Here is a 15,524-nt window from a genome sequence, read left to right on the forward strand (position 1 = left end):
CGTAGTTTTTGCAAACCCGAGTCAAAGCAGCAAATACAAGTTCTACTAACCTTAGTATATTGAATCTTCAAATTGGTGAGTGGGACAGGTAAGTCTGGCATGCCTGAGGACGACATTTCTTGTTCAGCTCCTGGAACACAGGTGACAGGCTCAGCAATTCTGATAGAGCACTTGGCTTATTTGTTCCTTTTTATCTGCACGGGCTAAAGTTTATTTGCATACTGGGATTTGATTGGATGAACAAACTCAGAGCAAAAAAGAAAACGACACTACTTATTTGTAACACCTAGAGCAGGAAGCCTTTGACTTTAAACTTAAATCCTTAAGAAACCAGTGCTCCAGCATTGAAGTTGCATCTGGAGACAGTGCACTATTTGCACATGAATTAATTTACAAAGCCGAAACCTGTGATAAGGGTATGCAGCGCAGCTGCTCTGACCACTAAGGCCAGTTATTATTTTTTTGACTTTTCATGCTGTTTATGTTACTATGTAACTTTCTGTTCTCTGACAGACTTGGAATCAGAGTATTTGAGGACTGAAAAGGAGTCTAAAAGGCCATTTGTTCTCAGTAGAGGCTGGTGAGGACAGAACCCTGGCCAGGTGTTTTCAGGACAAGGCTGTCAGGAAATCAGTCCATCTCACAGAAAATCAGGGTCCTGTTTGGGGAAGAGAAACCCTCCACCTAGACCCTACCTTAAGAGAGTTTTAAAATATCATGTCGAACAAATGTATATTCAGTGCTGGGTGAGTAGACCTACTGTGATTTCGGGATCTCAGAGTTATCTTATTTTCTATATGTTAACTGAAAAGTCAGTAGATTTTTAAGAAACAGAGCACACTGTCACACACAGTCATCACAATTAGCAATATGGCAATATCATCTGTGAAAACTCACTCAAAATAAAAAATAACCTCTGGTTTTGGATATTGTCTGAATTTATCCATATAGGCAGTTGGACAAAGAATAGACTTAAGTAAGGCTCCCAAATAATTCAAATTCTTAAATTAATGATTTTAGCTGGGAACATTCAAAAAAGACAATTTTTAACTGTACAACTCCTATTTTAAGCACAATACTTGATTGTATTGTAGCTCTAGCAAAAAAAGTTACAATAGAAACAAAATAGAATACTTTGGATGCTTTAATGATTAAGAATTAACCAATTTTGTTTTTCCAGTGAAACTTACCAGCTCCCCTTAATATAAGATCTAGATAGGGAAAATAAGAATTTCTGAATAGTTTGTCCAAATCAGGTACAGAGTCTTTAGTTTCTTTTTCCATCTTCACTTGATATCCCCATTTTATAAACAGAGAAAAGATGAATAGTTTATTAATGGTCACAGATCTAATGAGTGCAAGACTAGAATTTCACTTCAGGCCAGTCTTATTCAAAAACCCGGGCTCTTATTCTTTCTTATTCTCTCTGCCTTCTCCATGAGAGGGTTTCCAGATGGGTCCAAGAATCAACTGCTTCAGTTCTCTAAGTGAATAGTCACTCCCACAGTACTTATGTAGAACTTTTTAATCATTTAATTCAGAGGTTGACAAACTTCTTCTGTAAAGGAATAGATAAATATTTTCAGCTTTCTGGGCTGGATGCATTCTGTTGTAACTTACTTGACTCTGCTTAAAAGAAACTAGATGATAAATGAACAAACAAGTGTAGGTGTTTTCCAATAGAATTGTATGTACAAAGACAGGAGGCAGGCCAGATTTGGTACATGGGCCAAGCCCCTGGATTGTAAGTCAATATCATTGCCAACATCCTTGACTTTCCTGCACTTCATACTTAACAACCAGATAGAAACTTCTGTGTTCTTTCAATATCTCTTTCTCGATTTCTTTCTTTTTGGAAAATCGAATTGTTTTCTCTTTCAAAAATGTGTTTTGAGTTAAATGCACAATTATACAACAGCTGTTACATAACTTGCAGAGTGGTTCTCCAGCCATGCCCAAACAGCTGTGTTTTGCTGCTTTCTTTTACTCCCAGTGTCGCAGTTGTTTGTGGATTCAAACACTGGTTTATTTGATGTCCAGGCAGTGAAAGCTCATGGCTTAATAATACACTTGGCATGTGAATTCACTTTGTATATGCTCATCCTTGGTTGTATTTTATTGGATAATTATATAAGAACAGTTCCTTTATACCAGGCATTACTGAATGTAGGCAAAAGGAGTAGCTTTGGAGACAGGTTACCACACCTGCCCATTTAATTTCAACAAATATTTACTAAGTATCTTTTACACATCTATGATTTTTCAACCTTAGCCTTGAAGAGCAGATCTTTTCTGCCTTGAGCCTGTGCTCTATATATTTTTGAGGTAAGCGTTGTCCTGCACAGAGAACTTATTTTGTGGAATAGTATATTCCTGGGAATGGTTACACAGGTAAAGGACTTTATCATACCCTTTCCATCCCTTCCAGAGAGAAAAGTGGTTTTGGGGAGAACATAGGAACCAAGGTTGCACACTTCAGGCCTGGACCCAGGGTTGTGTATTTTTATTATATGCTAGAATTAGGTAGCAGGGAAGGGGTAATAGACGAAGGGTGTTTAATCTTCTTTTTCTTCATAGGAACAGGCTAAACACACACACACACACACACACACACACACACACACACACACTGGGAGAGAGAGAGAAATAAGAAATAAAAGAGAGAATTTTCATTCAACTCTTGAATGTGACTTTTCCCAACCCTTTGTAAAAGCTGTCATTACACCAAGAAATGTACAGACTCTGAGTTCAACCATTTACAAAACTACTCTGATTTTACAGTGAACCCCTTCATAACTCCATTCAAGCATAAGTCACTGAAAAGATAAAAGGAACCTAATCTGCCACCCACATGAGTTCTCAAAATTTAAAAAAATTAAATTTGTTAAAAAACATACTTGTATGGTGAAATAAAAATTGCTTCTACAATGGACTGAATGCTTGTATCCCCTCAAAATGCATATGATGAAATCATACCCCCAATGTGATGGTACTAGGAGGTGAGGCTTTGAGAGGTAATTATGTCATGTAGGTAAAGCCCTCATAAATGGGATTAGTGCCCTGCTAAAAGGGACCCCAGAGAGGTCTCTTGCTGTTTCCTGCCATGTGAGGATACAATGAGAAGTAGCAGTCTGCAACCCTACCATGCTGGCATTCTAACCTCAGACTTCTAGCTTTCAGAACTGTGTGAAATTAATGCCTGTTGTTTCCATGCCTCCCAGTCTTATGGTATTTTTTGTCATAGAGCATACATGGACTAAGATATCTTCTTTTCATATTTTGTAATTTCAAAATCCTAGATCCAGTTATTGAAGCTGAACCCCTCCTGCTCCAGTCAGTGATCCCTTCCCTCACTACTCACTGTTGCCTTGGCGTGGCTTGGTGAGCCTGCCTGTTGGTAAACCCAGCAATGTATCCATCCCATGCTTTTGATCATTACAGTTTCAGCAGATGCCACATTGCCCTTATGCCTTTTTGAGTGTTAACACTGACTATATAAGTTTTCATAATTTGGAAAAAGTGGATTTTTTATGTGGCAAGAGAATCTGCTTGGTTGGCAAGTTGGTGTTAAAAATGCAAGTGAGGGGCAGAATTAGTGTATGTGAACATAACTGGAGTATTTGTGAACTAATATCTGTTTATCTCACCTCTGAATTCTCCTGCTTCTCACATTTTCTTTCACTGTTTTTCTCTTTGTGTTGTGTTACTGAGATATGGAAGATGCCCCTCTTATCTGATACAACCAGGATATTAACTGATTAGTAAGATCGCTAAGAGAAACTGCAGATTACAACCTCTGGAACGTAATTATTTTTTAAAAGATTTTTGCTAAACTTTATGGGTTAGGGCTATTTCTTAGAACTTGGTCTACTTCTTGGAATTTGAAAGAATATTGCATAAATCACACTCATAGTATTTTGTCTACCATTTCCAGTTTCTTTTATTAAGGTGGAGAGCAAAACTAAAGACATGAGAGACATCAATTGGGATGTAGACTACTTTGAGATTTCTGCAAATTTTCCTTTTTTTTTTTTTTTTGCAATTGTCTTAAGCACAGATTATCCAGCAAAGTGGTCAGTGACTTGATGATATTTAGTACTTGCGAAGTATTCCATTTAGTTTTCATAGAAATAACTTTTTTTACCGCTTAATAAGTCAATAATTTAAATAACATTTAGCTCAATTATGTAATTGAAATAAGAGGCTCAAGTGAATAATCAGATTTTGGAGCAAAGAGATTTGACTATTGGAAAGCAAGGTAGATTATGCTCTTAACTGAGCATTCACTGACATGAGTGTCAGCATTTTTTTTTTTTTTGCTTTTAAAATATTTGTTGCATTTGTGAGACTTTTGAAAGTCAAATATACTATGTATAAAAATCTGTAAAAAACATAAATGTACATCTCACTACATAGTTATAAAATGAACAAAATAAAATAACCATCATTTGAGTCAAGAAGCAGAATATCAGCACTTCATACCCAGTTTCTGAACTCTTCTTCTGATCACTGTCTTCTCCAACTCTCCCAAATTACCAATATCCTAACTTCTAATGCCTCACATTCTTTCCTTCCTGATTTTGAACTTATATTAGCAAAGCATGGTCAGAATATTTTTCGAACGGAAATTCAAGGATGCAAGTTAATTTAGCAAGTTAAATACAGTTTCTGAGGGAGTACTCCCACCCCAATATACTGAGATGGATGCTTTATTACCCCCAATAGGCATTAAATAATAAATGCAAAATAAAAAGCAATAATATAATAATTCAGCATTTAATAATAATAAATTAGCATTTCTATCAGTGAGGGGTACTTTTTCATCCCAACTACAACACATGTAAGAGTGAAGATAAATGGTCTTGTCCTTCAGTCATAGTGGGAGGGTAATAATAGCACTAGGAAAGTTGTACCAAAATATTAAAAATATTCAAACCTTTGATCCAGTCATTCTACTTCTAGAAATGTATTTTAAGGAAACAATCAATGTGTATAAGTTATGAACAGTATCTTAAATTTAATGTATAAAGTAGAGATATATCAAATAGATAAACCATGAGTTAGCAAAACAAAGAAAAAACAGAAAAGAAAAAAAAAGCAGGAAGACCTTGGTAAAGTTTTGTAATATATTGTTAAAATTAAAATCAAGTTATAAGCCTGTTTGCTGTGTGTAGGGATGCCAAGAAGTTGTGCTTCTTAGGTATTTGGCCAAAATCTGCAGTTTGTCTTTGATTCTAGCCTCCTCAGCATTTGGTAATCTACATTGCTGAATTTCTACTTCAGTGTCCTTTTTGGCATTCTCAATGTATGCATGAGCAAAACTTGAATGATGCCTTGGTTGTATATTATATAACTGTCATAGGTCAAATAACAGCCCTGAAAGACTTCCCTGGAATCTGTGAATGTTATCTAATGTTGAAAAAGAATGTTTGTAGGTTGATTACATTAAGAATCCTGAGATGAGAGGTTATCCTGGATTATCAGGGTGGGCCCTATATGCAATTAAGAGTGCTTTTATAAGAAGGAGGCAAAGGAGATTTGCAGAAGGCAATGTGACCACTGAAGCAAGATGCTGTGCTGCTTGATTTAAGGTGGTGGAAGGACCCAGAAGCCAAGGAATGCAAAGAATGAAGCTCTATAAATTGAAAAAGGCAAGACAATGGATTCTCCCCTAGAACTTCTGGAGAAAGCCAGCCTTGCCCATTCCTTTGATGTTGGCCTGTGAAACTGATTTCAGATCTCTGACCTCTAAAACTGTGAGAGAATACATGTATGTTGTTTGAAACCACCAAGTTTATGGTAATTGTTACAGCAGCCATGAGGAAACTAATACACTGATCAACAAAATCTCAAGGTCAGAAATGACAAAAAGAACATGCTGTCATTGATCATGCACCAGTCATTCTGCATGTCATTTAAGTTTACTGTTACCTAAATATTCTCATTCAAATAAAGATAAGCTTCCTATGTGTACCTTGCAGTGAAAAACTTTTCAAGTGTTTTACATCTTGAAAGTCTTCTAATTTCAATTGAAGTATAAAATATGTTAAAGTAAAATGCAATAAATATTGGTGTTGTAAAAGCTATGAATTTTTGAGGGTCATCATTTTATTTGGACAATACCAAACTTTTGGTTTGCATTTGGCTTGTTTGAATTTGTTCCCACATTTTAACGTTACACATTCATATCCAGACTGAGGGTCACAATCCAAATTTATCTTCTAGGCCCTGGCTTTACTTTTCAACTCCTTGTTGGATAACTAAGCTAAACATCACACCTAGTTATGTTGCTGGGTTTACAAACTTGAGAGCCTGCATATTTGTTTAATGTGGATTGTGCAATATTTACATAAAACCCCAGATTTTAACTTCTGAACATCAGAAGGCCTGAAGAGTGGCTTTAGCCTATCTGCTGTCCATTGAAATCACCCGGGGAATTAAAACAAAACAAAACAGAAGATTCTGATTCAATAGGAGTGGTTGGAACACAGGTGTGTTTAAAATGCCTAAGGTAGTTCTAACGTGTGGTAAGCTGTCAGAACCACTGAAGCAACTCTGGGCTCTGTTGCCTCTCTGTGCAATCAGCTGAAGTTGAGTAGCAGAGGTTCTCAAAGTTGGAGCAACATCCCCATCACCTGGAAACTTTTCAGATAGGCGTGTTCAAAGTGGTATGACCATTGGAAACCTTTTAGAAATATAAGTTTCAGGTTCCATCTTAAATCTATTGAACTCTAGGTTGGAGTCTAGCAACCTGTGGTGTAGCAGGTCCTCCAGGTGATTCTAATTTATGCTCAAGTTTAAAAACCACTCTACTACAACATAGAACTCCACTTCTCTATTATTTATTCTTGTCGCTTTCAACTCCATTAAGTCTTCTACCAAGTTTACGTTTTTAGACCCCCTAACTCCAAACCTAATCTTTTTCTTAAATTTCCTATTTCTGATTATGACATCAATCAAACGTCAGACATTCACTATTCATTACCTTTTTGGGGGGTAAAACTATTAACTGTGTTTAATTTCTTTTTTGATTCATGGGATATTTTGATGTGCATTTTCAAAATGTCTCCATTGGCCAGCAATAAACAACCTCAAAATCCTTGTAGCTTACAATAGTAAGGCTGTTTTTAATGTGCCTACAAATTTAGACTGGCTTGCTAGTTCTTTCTTTCTTTTTTTTTTTCCTGATCACATTGTCTAAAATCTGCAGTAAAATATTGAATAGGAGTGGTGAGAAGCAAACATCTCTGTCTTTTTTCTTATCATAGGAAAATGCCTTCAATCTATCATTACTATAATGTTAGCTGTAGAGTTTTCATAGATGACCTTTAACAGATAGAGGATATTCCTATTCTTAGTTTGCTGAGTTATTTTATTTAAATCAAAAATGGATGGTGAACCTTGCCAAAGGCTTTTTTCTTCATGTATTGAGATAATCGTATGGTGGATTGCATTGATTGATTTTTAAAAGTTACACCAAACTTCTATTTCTGGGAAAAATCCTATTTGGCCATAAGTAGTATTCTTTTGTATACTTTTTGGATTTGATGGCTAAAATTTTAAGAACTTTTGCATCTCTGTTTCAGAGGGATTTTATCTGCAATTTTCTTTTTTTGTAATGTCTTTGTTCAGTTTTGTTATTGGATAATACTGGTTTCACAGAATGAATTCAAAACATTTCTTTTTCTTCAGTTTTCTGGAAGAGTTTGTGTAGATTCTGTTGTTTCAGGTTGGAAGGCACATCTAATCTTTTTTATTTCATTTTGGCTGGAAGCAGAAATCTATTTTATTTTATTTTAAATGTTTTAAAAATAATTTATACATGTATTTAGCCTAAACATCCATGTAGACCCTAAACAGGGTTTTAAAGTACAACCTGACATTATAATTATGTTGTTTTGTACATTTATTCAGATATATTTGCTTAGATATATTAACACATTTTTTCTTTATATTTTTCTTTGGTCCTGCACCTCCAAACTCATATCTGGGACAATTTTATCTCCATCTAAACAATACCCTACAGTGATTTATTTCTTTATTTCTTTTAGTAAGTTTAGTAAGTGATGAATTGTATCAACTTTTTAAATTTTTGTCTAAAGATGTTTGTGTTTTATCTTCATTCTTTTAGTATATTTTGGCTGGAAAAAGAATTTTAGATGGGCATTTATTTTAGCATTTTGAAGATACCATACCAGCGCTGTGTAATTTCCTTTGTTTCTGTTGTGCCATCAACTGTCAATCTAATGGTTGTGCCTTTGAAGAAAATTTGTCGTTGTTGTGACTAAAAATGTTTTCTTCTCTCTTTTTTTCTTCAGCTTTATTGAGATGTTCCTATGGTGAATTCTGTTCCTTCCTCTCTCCCTTCTTCCTTCCCTTCCTTCCTTCCTTCCTTCCTTCCTTCCTTCCTTCCTTCCTTCCTTCCTTCCTTCCTTTCTTCCTTCTTTCCTTCCTTCTTTTTGAACAGTCTTTCTATATTGCCCCCACTGGCCTTGAATTCCTGGGCTCAAGTGATCTTCCTGCCTCAGCCTGATTTCTTTAGCTTTGTCTTGCTTCGAGTTCATGGGACTGCTTGAATCTGACTCTTTATGCCCTTCATAAGTTTTGGAAAGTTTTCACATATAATTTCTGTCCTATTGATTCTCTCATTTTCTTTGTGGACTTATGTTTTATTAAAGCACGTCACTATATTGCTTAGTCGTTCATCCTCTCTTTTTCATTTTTTGTTATTTTGTCTCTCTATGATTATTATGAACATTTTCTTCTACCCCAGTCAATTTATAAATTATTTCTTCAACTATATCCAGTTCCTATTAAATAATTTATCCAGTGAGTTCTTGATAGAGATTACTTTTATTTCAAGAATTTTTAAAAATAATTTTTTATTTTAAATATGTGGGGTACAGTTCAGGGTTAGGTATACGAATATTCATTATGTAGGCACCCTTGTTGATGAGGTGTGCCTTCACTCCCCTGGCAATTTCCCTCTACTGCCAATCCTGTCTCCACCCTACCCTGGCAGTTTCTCCCTACTGGCAATCCCTTTCTTATAGTGTTAAGATAGTTGTTTAAGTTCCACTTATGAGTGAGAAGCATGTGATACTTGGTTATTTGTTTTTGTGATAGATCACTCAGTATTTTTTTTTTTTTTTTGAGTCGGAGTCTCACTCTGTCGCCCAGACTGGAGTGCAGTGGTCACTCCCGGCCACCGCAGCCTCGACCTGCTGGGCTCCGGCGATCCTTCCGCCTCAGCCTTCCAAGTAGCCGGAATTATAGGCACGAGCTACCTCGCCCGGCTGACTTTTTTATGTGTTGTAGAGATGAGGTTTCGTCAAGTTGCGGGTTCGAGACCCGCGGGCTCAGGCAATCCACTCACCTCGGCCTCCCAAGGCGCGGGATTACAGGCTGAGCCACTGAGCCCAGCCTGATCACTCAGTATTATAGACTCTAAGTCCATCCAAGTTGCTGCAAAGTTCATAATTTTGTCCTTCTTTATGGCTGCGTAATATTCCATCATGTATATGTACCATATTTTTTTTTTTAATCCATTCCTCTTTCAATGGGCAGCCCAGTTGGTTCCATGTTTTTGCTGTTGTGAATAATGCGCAATAAACATACATGTGCAGGTATGTTTTTTGTAGAGTGATTTGAGTTCCTCTGGGGATATTCCTAGTAGGGAGATCATGGGGTCATATGGGAGATCGATTTTTAAATCTTTTAGGAATCCCACACTGTTTTCCACAGAGGTTGTACTAGTTTACACTCCCCTCAACAGTGTAGAAGTGTTCCCTTTTCCAGCATCCTCTCCAGCATGTTGTTTTTTGAGTTATTGATGATGGCCATTCTGACTGGACATAGTGGTATCTCAGTGTGATTTTAATTTGCATTTCTTTGATGACAAGTGAGGCTGAGCATTTTTTCATGTATCTGTTGGCTGGTCATATGTCTTCTTTTGAGAAGTGTCTATTCATAACTTTTGCCCACTTTGTAATGGGCTGTTGTTTTTTTTGTTCCTTGTAAGTCCTAGATGTTAGGCCTTTGTCAGACATACAGTTGGTAGATATTTTTTCCCAGTCTGTGGGCTAACTCCCTACTCTCTTGATGGTTTCTTTGGCTTTGCAAAAGCTTGTCAGTTTGATGAGGTCCCGTTCTGCCTCATCTCTTATGGCGTGGGCACTTCGGGTTTTGATCAGGAATTGTTTGCCAGTTCCAATTTCCATAAGGATGTCTCCTGCATTTTCTAAGATTCTTACAGTTCGAGGTTTTACATTTAGGTCTTTGACACATTTAGAGTTGATTTTTGTGTATGGTGGTAGGTAGGGGTCTTCTTTTAATTTTCTGCATGTGGTCAGCCTGTTTTCTCAGCACCATTTACTGAATAGGTTCTCCTCTCACCAGTAGTTGGTGGTGGGGGCTTTGTCAAGGATAAGAATTATTTTCTTGTTACTCTTTCTTTTTAATTTTCAGGACTTTTCTGAGATTTTTAATTTTGTTTTTTAAACATAGATATTTTAATGTCTGTGTCTGATCATTCCAATAGCCTAAGCTTCTCCATTTCTCTTCATATTATCTTTTGTTTCTTTGGGGTTTTTTTTCAAGATTTCTTTTCTTCTGACTCTGTTAGACATTGTGTGCTAGGCATTGCATTTAAAAATTTATAGAAATAATCACAGACTTAGGACAATGTTACCTTTTCCCAAGGAGTATGTGTACTTGTTACTGCTAAACCTCTGATATCCCCAGCTCTTCCCAAACCATTATGGGCTCTAGTATTCTGGGATCAAAGTAAGAGACTTTCAGCAGGACTTCTTTTTTTTCTTAGTTGGCGTCTCACTCTGTCACCCAGACTGGAGTGCAGTGGCCACTCCCGGCCACCACAGCCTCGACGTGCTGGGCTCCGGTGATCCTTCCGCCTCAGCCTTCCAAGTAGTCAGAATTACAGGCATGCGCTACCACGCCCAGATGATTTTTTGATTTATTGTAAAGGTGAGGTCTCGCTGCCCAGGCAGGTCTCGAACCCACGGGCTCAGGCAATCCACTCACCTCAGCCTCCCAAAGGCGCAGGATTACAGGCTGAGCCACCGAGCCCGGCTTGACATGTTTTTTAATAGAGTTTTATTTGATCTTACGCTCTTTTTGGTATTGTGTCATATTTAAATAAGACAAATAGTCTCAAATCATTGTTTAACTAAATAACAGAATTATGGGATGTATTACATTTTATGCATAAAGAATAAAGAAGAAAGTCTAAAGTTCTTCGGGGCCTAAAATAATTATCTCAGAATAATTTATCAGTTTAAATGGTATTAAACTTGGGCAAAACACATAAAAGTTCATTTAGAGGAGGCCAGATTTCACAAAACACAGCAATGGTCTTCAAACTCTAAACATCTGAACATCTTAGAAGACTTATTTAAATAATACTTTTAAAAATGTGTTAGGCAATGAGTTATAATTAGAATTCACTGGTACTTGATTTTATTAAATTTCTGTCTTTAAGAAATTTTGCATGATAGGAATATTATTATTTTTAATCAAATAAAATTCATTCTATTTTCAAAAAAAAATGTGTTAGGGAATCGAGTAGGAATATATACTTTTATAGAAATCTCTATATGGGAAAAGAGAATCATATTAGAATGATTTTGTAAATGTTCTCAATTTACCACTTTATCAAAACTAAATGTAATGTATGAAATTATATCTGTTTCTTTGTTATCTCTGAGGAAGAAGGAACATTTTATTCTCATCTTTCTGATATTCCTTTCATGGGCATTTTGGAAAGGCTGCAATTTAAATATAAGTGCTGGAACACTGACAATGAATATTAGTCTTTGTTTATGAAATCTCAAGGAGGGAGAATTTTTTTTTCTTACAGCCCAAGTCAAAGAGCTATGACCATATTGCCTTCCCATCTAGTCAATCAGAGAACATATTTAAAAAAAAATTCTTTATGAGTGTAAGCCATTATTAAAAGATGTGGCTCTTAGTTCTTACCTCCTCTTCAGGCAACCTTGACTGCTCTCCTTACTTGGCTGTTAAACCATTTGGTTATCAAGGGTGAAAATTCTCAAGGCCAGGAGCAGTTTGTTTACCTCCCAATTCCTAGTTTCCTCTTTGTTCTTTTGACTTTGCAAGGTTTATCTTCCTTTCTTATTGGGCCAAGTATGTATTTGATAGCTACTTGTTATATTTTTATTCTTCATTTTTAGTTGTGTTTTAGAAAAGCAATTTTCACATTATCTAGCCTGAGTAAAATGGAAATTATTTTTTTAATCAGAAGAGAAAGAACACAGTCATTTTTAAAAATCTTACCGAGTCACAAAACAGCTAGGTTTTTATGATGGTTCATTTTTATTTTGTGTATATTTTTTGAATATTTTTCTTGTGAATAGCAATAAACATCAGAAGGTATTCTTACTCTCTTACATTATTGATTTTTATTTTTGCTTAATTGTTAATTACATGCAGAGATGTGTGTATGTTGAAGCATCTTTCCTAATTTGAGTCTGTTTTCTTTCAGCTTTCACTTTTATACTCTTGGTTTATTTACTAATAAAAGTAACAAAATTATCTCAGTTTGTTATTGTTCCAATGCAAAGTTTTATACTTGTATTTAGACAGAGTTCCAGGTTGAACCTAAACTCAAGCTAAAATCCACTAGTATTCAGACATTTTTGGATGTGTTTGGAACTATACATGGCCTATCAAGATTATCTTTAAAGGATGTGTTAAAAATCTTCTCGGAAATAACATTATCTAGACGAAGATGGCAGCACACACACATTTGGATCTATAATAACGTTTTGGTTGTCAGAGATGAGGATTGGATCACAATTGGCCATTTACTACTGATATTTGCTTTCAGATCTAGTGCCTTCTCTCCCAAAGATGGTCCCTAATTATAATGATAGAAATTGAGTAGGTTAAAATTAATTTTGAAAAGTGCTTAATTAATGAAAAGTCATTCTCTCACATACACAGAGAAATTCCAGGGTACTTGGTTTAGCTCTGACACTCATATGATAAAGAAAAATGCAAAAAGGGAAGACATTTTACCGACAGGTGGCTTAAGGAATTAATAAACCCAGAAAATACATTATCACTGGCATCTCTGAAGACTCCTGTGTATTGCTTATGGCAGCAGAAGGGCCCAGGAGATGGGTTAGACTGGGAGATAAGATAGCAGCCAGGCAGCAGAGGGATATTGGCTCCTTAGTGACCACCAGGAGTGAGATTGTGCCCCTGGCTTTAGTATCGGTTTTTTAAAAGTTGCAAATGGCAGCAGTGAGGTGCTGTCAGATGACTTTGTAGACAGCAAAAGTCCTGGTAAGAACCCTCAGTAAAAAGAATGGATCAAGAAAGGGGATGGGTAAGCAATGAGACATAATGCAGATGAAACACAATGCAGATTGGCATTTGCTAGGGTCTACGGAGAGGGGGAGTCGAAACTGCTTAATGGGTAAGAGTTTTTACTTTGGAGTGATGGAAGAGTTTTAGTACTAGATAAGGGTGGTGGCTGCTGCATATTGTAAATGTACTAATTGCAACTGAACTACTCACTTTAAAATGGTTAACTTTATGTTATGTGAATTTAGTCGCAATAAATTATTTTAAAAATCTAAAGGGGAAACAGAGAGACACTCATACAGGACCACATGTAACAACCTTAAATAATGGGTAATTATAATGGGAACTAGAGACCTTGCAACACCATGGATTATTAAAAGCCTGAGAAACATAGTTTGTATTACGTTCAAACTGATCCAGGAATGGGTGCCCTGGGGAAATATAAATTTCACATCTTTTAAAATATTTTGCTCCCATGTCATATTGTTTCAGTTGCAATTCTTAGATATTGTAACAACATAAATAATGATTAGCATGTATTGGATAGCACTTCAAGAATATTCTAAAAGGGTTACTTTTGTATATTTTTCTTGTTATTTCTGATCATTTTCTGAAAGACGAAGGATGATTTAGCTCAAATTCCCCATCCTTCAAAGACTAAAACAGAGGTAAATTTTAATCTGTAATCTCTGGTAAGTAGCCTTGATTAGTTTTGGAAAAGGTCTGGACAACATCCTGTGAATTAGGAATTCATTTCTCTCTGAAACCAAATTATTATAACTTTAAAATAAAGAAAAGCAGTTTAGTTTAATGTGGAATTTAAACATTTTTTTAAACAAATGGTGTGAGAACATAGGAAATTATTTCCCTCAGGCAATAGTATCATAGTTTGTCCTGAACCCAGATTTCAAAGCCTCTTTCTAAACCACTGGGAGATAGTTCTCCTGGTATCTAACTTTCTTAGCCAAAAAAATAATGGCACATTTCTTTCCTTCATATTCCTATATGAAGACTGATTTCTTAAAAGGTGGGTCATAAACTCCATAAAAACATAAACTCTACCAAAATTATCTATAAGCAAACCCGAGTGTTTCTCTGCGAAAATGGACTTCAACAGTTCAAAGTCACGGAAAGGCTATGGAAAGTTCATTTAGCATTAACTAGTTTACTTTTTTTTAAATCAAATATAATGTTAGATTTCCAATTCAATCCCTTCAAACTGCTAAATTCTAAGAAGCACACAGTTAAAGCCAAAGATAGTTTTGTTTTGGATTCCAGAAGTACCCGTGTACGTAGATTCTACTCTGCTCCACAGGATTGTGAATTGTTCATTCCTCACCACTTGACTCGCGTACACCTAACTCTTCGGGGGAATTGAATTGATATTATGTGACTACTCTTATTCCAACTACCATTTGGGGCAATTTTGATGACTGACCCTACAGAAATGTTTTTTATGCGCCTCCATTTCTGGGCTGTCATTGACATGTACATGAGCACATCCTTTTACCCTCGTCAACAGAGAGAAAGTAGCTGGTGGAATTCTTCCAAAGTGTTAGTTATCCCTCCAAAGCATAAAATTAAAAAAAATCCATAAAATTTGGTAAATAGAATAATTATTTCTAAATGTAGAAGCAAGGTTATAAAAACCTTGATGCTTCAAAGTCCCTCATAGGCATCTGGCTTAGTAAAGGCATTTCACTTAGTAAATCCATACTAAGTCCTGTTGCATTCTGAATTCGTACCAATGAAATATCCAGCAGCTGATGATTCCAACTGCCTGGCATTCTATATTCCAGCATTTTAAATTGCTAGAATCTTGTTCATCTTTCAAAATCAAACATCTAAAGAACTGTTAACTAAACCCAAGACAGCAACAATGGCAACTGACAGCAATTCCTAGCTATCATGAATATGATTCTGCTCTAAGTGTTTTACAAATCTAGATTGAAGTACCATTATTTCTTTCATCATACAGATGACAATACCCAAGCTTGGTGAGCTCAATAATATCCTCAGAGTCCTGTTGCCTTTCTAGCCACTCCAAATCAATATAGTCTCTACCTCTGTGTCTGACCACTTCCTATAGAAATTTGTTAATCTTCCCTTGATGTATCTTTTCATCTAGCTTCCACACTTACCATTTTTCCCCCTTGCAGCAGTCTATGACTTGA

General features: G+C 36.0%; 1 protein-coding gene across 2 annotated transcripts in view; it reads right to left on the reverse strand.

Annotated features, from left to right (window-relative positions):
• Positions 1-15,524, reverse strand: part of ALDH1A1 (aldehyde dehydrogenase 1 family member A1) — a 147,937-nt gene that overhangs the window by 52,381 nt on the left and 80,032 nt on the right. Inside the window, exon 2 of one of the 2 annotated variants that reach the window (XM_021718512.1) lies at positions 51-130. In XM_021718512.1, coding sequence (XP_021574187.1) covers positions 51-116 — 66 coding nt within the window. In that variant the 5' untranslated portion in view covers positions 117-130. Of the gene's footprint in view, positions 1-50; positions 447-15,524 lie in introns of those variants that run through there. The other variant, XM_008069918.2, reaches the window with a different exon arrangement.

The sequence above is a fragment of the Carlito syrichta genome, unplaced genomic scaffold (assembly GCF_000164805.1).
Source record: "Carlito syrichta isolate Samal-C Ts95f unplaced genomic scaffold, Tarsius_syrichta-2.0.1 Scaffold312501, whole genome shotgun sequence".
Taxonomy (NCBI): Eukaryota; Metazoa; Chordata; class Mammalia; order Primates; family Tarsiidae; genus Carlito; species Carlito syrichta.